Here is a 6,958-nt window from a genome sequence, read left to right as displayed (position 1 = left end):
ACTGTAGCTGTCTTCAGACACTCCAGAAGAGGGCATCAGATCTTGTTACAGATGGTTGTGAGCCACCATGTGGTTGCTGGGATTTGAACTCTGGACTTTCGGAAAAGCAGTCGGGTACTCTTACCCACTGAGCCATCTCACCAGCCCTACTTTTATTTTTCTTTAATAATTTTTTTAAAAATGTATGTGAGTACACTGTAACTGTATAGATGGTTTTGAGTCTTCATGTAGTTGTTGGGAATTGAATTTTTAGGACCTCTGCTCACTCTAGTCAACCCAGGCCCCAAAGATTTATTTATTATTATAAATAAGTACCCTGAGCTACCATGTGGTTGTTGGGATTTGAACTCAGGACCTCTGGAAGAGCAGTCAGTGCTCTTACCCACTGAGCCATCTCACCAGCCCTACTTTCATTTTTCTGTGTGGGTGTTAGTTAATAGATACGCTTGCTATTACATCAAGCATGCTGGGAAATTTAGCTCTGCATTTTTGTTTGCAAAATGACTTTCACTGATTTTATTATATTTTTGAATTTATTTATAACTTTTTAAAAAGTGTTGATTGGTGTTTTGCCTGCATGTATGTCTATGTGAGGGTGTTATAGACAGGTATGAACTGTCATGAAGCTGCTAGAAATTGAACCTGGGTCCTCCAGACAAGCAGTCAGTGCTCTTACCTGCTGACCTATCTCTCTAGCCCCATTACAGTGTTTATAATGTATTAGATAACTCATTGGGAATTACTGTCTCCCTGAGAAGATGGTTTTTATGCGAAGAGTTTTTGCAGTAGAGATAAATGGTTTTGAATATTTTTGTATTTGTTACTTTTTGTTGTGGTTTTATAGAACATTTTATTTTATAAACAAATCATGTCAAGTAATATGTAGAGCAGAAGTATGAAATGGCTTTATCTGAATGTTTGAAGGAATTGTTTCCAAAATGCTCAAGATCTACAAAGGATGTATGATAATGAGATAGATCCTTGTTGTAAACTACCAAAGTTCCTAGGAGCACTGAGTGTGCACATTTCTATGTTTGTTTTAGGTGGTTAGCTCTTTTCCTATCTCTGAAGGCCTCCTACAGGCTCCATCAGATGCGCTCTTGGGCAGAGCCGGACGGGAAGAGCCACCAGAGCTATCTGAGAAACAAGGATTTTCTCCTTGGAGTTGATTTTCCACTTTCCTTCCCCAACCTTTGCAGCTGCCCTTTGTTAAAGGTGAGCCACTATCTGTGCATTGTCCGCTTACTTCCCTTTTCTTTGTATTATAAAATATAATGTTAAGTGATGTCCTCAAGCACCCCAATGTTCTGAGGAGCTTGTACTATGTATTACGTTAAAACATACCATGTGTATGTTTTGCAGTTTAAATGCTCTGTATATAATAACTTCGTTGTGGTGAACAACTGCTTGGCTTGCTTTCTTTTAAATATTTCCTTTATTTTTATCGTCTGTGTTAGGTGTTTTGCCTGCATGTGTCTGGAGTGTAGAAGGCTGGGGCAAGAGGACTATGAGTTCAGATCCAGCTTGGGCGATTTAGTCTACAAATGAACCCAGTCTACAAATAACAATAGACCCGCAGCTGTTGTAGTGTCTCCCGTTTGCCCGTGTTTAGACTCCATGTATAAATTCATAGAAGATGTATGTAGCACATAATGTCTAAATTAAAATTTGCTCATGACTCCTGCCAAGAATGTACTAGCTGTTCATGTTGGTACATATATATATCAAATCCCAGAACTTTGCAGGTGGAGGCAAGAGTTCAAGTTCATCCTTTGCTCCATAGTGCTTGAGGCCAGCCTATGCTAACCTGCCTCAACAAAGAAAAGTTTTACCAATGTCTGATAGATATATACATGTATAGCAAAAATTGCATGAACAGATTTACAGAGGAAAATGTTCACTATCCCTTCATATATAGTTTGCCTTTATTTTCTTCTCCTCCTCTTCACACCCTCTCCTTTTCATTCCTCTTCATTCTGGTTCATGTATGTGTGAGGCAGATCCTGATTTAGTGGGAGAAGTTGTTTGTAATGTGGGTGTGACAAGTGGGTTCAGTGAAACCTGAGTTGACTCTCAAGAATCTGAGTGTAGGGCTGGTAAGATGGCTCAGTGGTTAAGAGCGCCAACTGCTCTTTCAAAGGTCCTGAGTTCAAATCCCAGCAACCACATGGTGGCTCACAACCATCCGTAACGAAATCTGATGCCCTCTTCTGGAGTGTCTGAAGACAGCTACAGTGTACTTCCATATAGTAAATAAATAAATAAATAAATATTAAAAAAAAAAAAAAAAGAATCTGAGTGTAATCCTCAGATGACGGGAGGAATGAACTAGATCCAGCAAGTTGTGCAACACTCACACACACGTTGCAAAAAAGCAAGATGGAGAAGCAGTTGAATGTAAGCATCTGGTCTACACCCACCCACATACATACATACATACACATACACACATACACACACACACACCATACATGCATATATATAGATAAGAATAATAAGAGAGTAATACTTTCTTATGTAAGACAGAGTTAGGATATATATTCAGTATAGAGTAAAACCAAGTTTTACTTTTAGGCTTGGTAGGGAGAGGCAGAGGAAGAAACTTCACACTGTCCATATTTATTTATGCCCATGGGGGAAGAAAAGTAGAAAGTAAACATGTGTTCAGCTATTAATATAAGCTCCGATAATGTATGTCCTGAGAGTTGTTTTATAGGTGGTAATGTATACTGAAGATTGTTTTTTAAAGTCTTTTACTTAAAGATGAAAACTAGAACTGTAGGAAATACCCTGTTTCGAGATGGAATCGTTTTTAAGCTATATTCATTTAAAGACCTTGTCAGAAATGATCACTTTCAGAAACCAAGTATCATTACTGGTTATCATTTAACATTGTCTTAGCAACAGATGTCATGGTATAAGGAATATATAGCACATGTTAAACTATTTATCTATCCATTCATCCATTACCACATGTTTTGAGGCCAGCCTGATCTACCTAGTGAGTTATATCTAGGCCAGAGATGATAGCATAATGCAATTTGTCTCAAAAAAGAATCACTGTTGGCAGGATATTGTATACCTTTAATCCCAGCACTCAGAAAGCAGCAGATGGTGGTTCTATGTGAATTTCAGACTAGCCTGTTCTACATAAGGAATTCTAAGCCATCAAAGGCTACACTGTCTCAAAAAGGACCATCTTTGCTAGAACTACATGATGCCGTTAGCACCTGATTTTATATTAAGAGAAAATTTAGATGAACATAAGTCTTAATCCTCATGGTTTGAGTTTACATTTGTAGTTATAACAAACTACTTAGTACACACAGTATTTTGTCTGAAATTCTAATTCTAAAAGTAGAATTAGAAATGACATTTGTTGCCGGGCATGGTGGCACACACCTTTAATCCCAGTACTCGGGAGGCAGAGTCAGGTGGATTTCTGAGTTCGAGGCCAGCCTGGTGTACAGAGTGAGTTCCAGGACAGCCAAGGCTACACAGAGAAACCCTGTCTTGAAAAACAAAAAACAAAAAGAAAAATAAAACATTTGTTTCAGTATACTATTAAAACTGCATTTTGAAATTAATGTGGGCCTAAACTACATACTGTTTGTTTGGTTCTAATTGTGGTTGTTTAGATATAATAATATTGGCCAAGAAAAAAAAAGTTCTGTAAGTTGAATAGTATATGACTCATTAACAGTAATTGTCCTTACACTAACTTTTTTTTTTTTTTTAGTCTCTTGTTTTCAGCAGCCACTGTAAAGCAGTGAGTGGCTACTCAGACCAGGTTGTCCATCAGCGGAGATCAGCTACCTCCTCACTTCGTTGCTGCATCCTCACTGAGCTGCCGTCTTTTTTGTGTGTGGCCAGTCCACGAGTAAGTACCACAGGAGGGAAGAAATAAAACCAATTATACTGTAAGAATGAGCTAGTACTCAAGGGACAGTTTCTAAGCTGTTCAATCTTAGTTTGTAAGAAGAGAAGTGCTGGGTGTGGTTATTCACTTTTGATCCTAAGACATGTTCAAGGCAAGACTGAATTACATAGTAAAACCCTATGTCAAAGAATATTAAAAACAGGAGAACACCCATGATCCTGTCCTTCCTAAGATAGTACTTCTCACCTTGAAATGTGCAGATTTGAAAATTATTATCTGGTGCATGGTTGTTCCTTTTGATTAAGTCAGAGACTAAACTATAATGGAACAAGTGGCTTGTCTTGTACATCATTCCTTAGCAGGATCAGAGAAAAGCAAGGAAGCCATTGTCACCTGCTTTCAGGTTTTATTAAGGTTATAGGTTTGTGGCTCAATTATTTGAAGATTCTCTCTGGCCTTATCTCAATACAGTCCAGGCAATTTTCTAGTGTAATGTTTCTTACCTCCACAACGGCCTTGCCTGGACTATGGTTCCCAGGTGGGCTCTGCCTGAACAGTGACTAATGCTTGTACTAACCATTCAGTAGTTAAAACTTGGCGGGGTGGGGTGGGGGAGTTGGTGGTCTTTCTGCTGTGGTTTCAGCTTTGAGCATTTCTGTCTTCCCATACCCTGTTTATCACAACAGAACTCCTAAGATTGCTGACAAAATGCCCTGAAAGTTTCCTTTGGTTCTTTGGATTGGGTACTCTGCCTAGCCGTCTTCTACTTCCTTTCCTTATTGATCATAGCCAGACAAAAATTCTTCCATATTCCATGCAGAGGTATGTGAAGGAAGAAAGGCAGAATAGCGATGAGACCAAACTCAGTGTTCAGAGAAAAGAACCACATTTCTGTTTTCCCACCTTGCTGTTTTCCTTTGCTCCAGGAAGAGCAGTTAGCAAGGAGCTCCTTCCTTCTGTGCTTTTATCTTGTTGCTCAACCCATCCCAAGTTTTCACAGGCTCATCCAAAGAGGAAAGTTTTAGGTCTTCTTGGAAACATTTATCTGCCATTATTTTTATCAGCTTGCATACATTATTAAATGTACCAAAAAGACAGTCTGTCAAAGGGTTTAGAGGAAGATGAATAGCAATGAAGTGTGAATTCTGTGGGTTGCTGCCTGCTTAGATTTCTCTCTAAGATCCTTGTGTACTGAGTCCTGTGGACTACTGCCTGCTTGGGTTCTGTCTAAGGTCCTGTGCTGTGTGAACCTAACTCTCATGCCACTCTCAGCCCTGTTTGCTGGGTGTTTATGGATTAAGTATTCCTGTTTCCCTGGAGAAATCTTAGAATGATAGTTGATTAGGAAAGTGTCTTTTTATAGAAAGTATCTAAAGCCAAGCACTTGAGTAGAAAGCAGCCTCAGGCTGCATGGCTGCATGGCTGCACGGCTGCTTTCAGTCTCTTTTAACCTGATCTCTGTACCGAGATCCTAACAGAGGAAGCTTAGGTTTCTGAAAGAGAAATGTCAGAGCTGTTATTCCAAGTATGTCATAAAGCCAGTGAAAACTACTAAAAATTGTATTTATGCACATAAAAATTTTGTTACATTTCAAGACTTCCCAAATCTCTGACCAGTGTCACTCAAAAACAGTCTTCCCAAAATCAGAAATTTAAACTAACAGAAATAGTAAAGTACAGTCCTGGCCTTAAGCAGGAAGACTTACATCTCCATCACTCTGACATTTGGGTGTTTAAAGCAAGAGGGCTGGGACTGGAGAGATGGCTCAGCGGTTAAGAGCTTCAACTGTTCTTCTGAAAGTCTTGAGTTCAAATCCCAGCAACCACATGGTGGCTCGCAACCATCCGTAACAAGATCTGACTCCCTCTTCTGGGGTGTCTGAAGACAGCTACAGTGTACTTACATATAATAAATAAATAAATCTTTAAAAAAAAAAAATAAAAAAAGACAGGAGGACTGTGAGTTCAAGTCAAGCCTTGTCTCACAAGCAATGAAAGAGAGCAAAGCAGAGAAAACACAGTATTTTAATAGGGGCTAGCTAGAATTCTAAATTGCCATATGTGACGGTGTTTTTTTCGCTAAAGAACAATAAATGTAGTTTAGTAGTGGTGTTGCACACCTTTTGAGGCCAACCTGGTCTACAGAGCTAGTTCCAGGGACAGTAAGGGCTACACAGGAAGAAAAATGTAGCTTGAAGGAAGCTGTAGTCAATGTAAATGTGGTGTCATCCCCGCCCTCTTCCCCACAGGTTCTCTTGCCTTGTGCTTGTAAAGTTTTATCGAGTAGCATGCACTGAACCTGAAGTAGGCATCCTTACTTGATTGTGAGGACATGAGGATTCTAACCATGTCTGAATATTTTATACACATATAACTAGGTAGGCTTCATCTTTCATCTCAACTCTAGGGCCCAATAAAGCAACACTTCATAAGATGCAGCCCATTCTATTGACCTTAAATATTTGGTGAGGAGAGAGAAATTGATGTCCTTGGATCCTTGACTGGCCTACCACTGCTTGAAGTCATTTCTGTGGTATTCATCTTACCAAACCCAGAAGTGTCCCACAGCTGGAGCAGGAACACACATGTCAGGAAGGACGCCCTAAATGCTTGATGAAGCATCTCCCCAAACTACAGTAACTTAGGAGGTTAATGAAGCAAGGCATGGGGTTTGCATGTACAAGTTGCAAGGTGCACAACCTTTAGACATTGTGATATTATGCTGTCACAAACAAAAGAGTTGTATTTTATTTGTAGCTATCTGTGAATGTGTCTGGCCTGCAAGCACAGGTTGGACATGCCTGAACTAGACACATTGTGTATTCCCATCAGGTGGAGGGAAGAATGTTCTTTCACGCCTCATCGCTCCTACACCTACACCATCTGAGTTTGCACAAGCTGTCCAGGTTGGAGCTAACTTAGAAGTAGGATTTAGTCTAAGTAGAAATGGACTTTTTTGCTCATTTATACCTCTAATATATACTGGTCAAATACTTAGACCATGATATTCTATAAGTCCACATATATCTTGAACCAGGGCTCATCATCAAAGCTTAGCAAAAACTTAAAAAAAAAAAA

General features: G+C 39.4%; 1 protein-coding gene across 1 annotated transcript in view; it reads left to right on the top strand.

The window, feature by feature from the left end:
- Ino80 (INO80 complex ATPase subunit) overlaps nucleotides 1-6,958 on the top strand; it is a 97,504-nt gene that overhangs the window by 50,945 nt on the left and 39,601 nt on the right. Inside the window, exons 24-25 of the mRNA XM_021192643.2 lie at nucleotides 1,044-1,215; nucleotides 3,740-3,880. Coding sequence (XP_021048302.1) covers nucleotides 1,044-1,215; nucleotides 3,740-3,880 — 313 coding nt within the window. The remainder of the gene's footprint in view (nucleotides 1-1,043; nucleotides 1,216-3,739; nucleotides 3,881-6,958) is intronic.

Source organism: Mus pahari, chromosome 3, assembly GCF_900095145.1.
Source record: "Mus pahari chromosome 3, PAHARI_EIJ_v1.1, whole genome shotgun sequence".
Classification (NCBI taxonomy): domain Eukaryota; kingdom Metazoa; phylum Chordata; class Mammalia; order Rodentia; family Muridae; genus Mus; species Mus pahari.
Note: the sequence above shows the minus strand (reverse complement) of the source record. Positions and strands in the feature narration are given on the sequence as shown.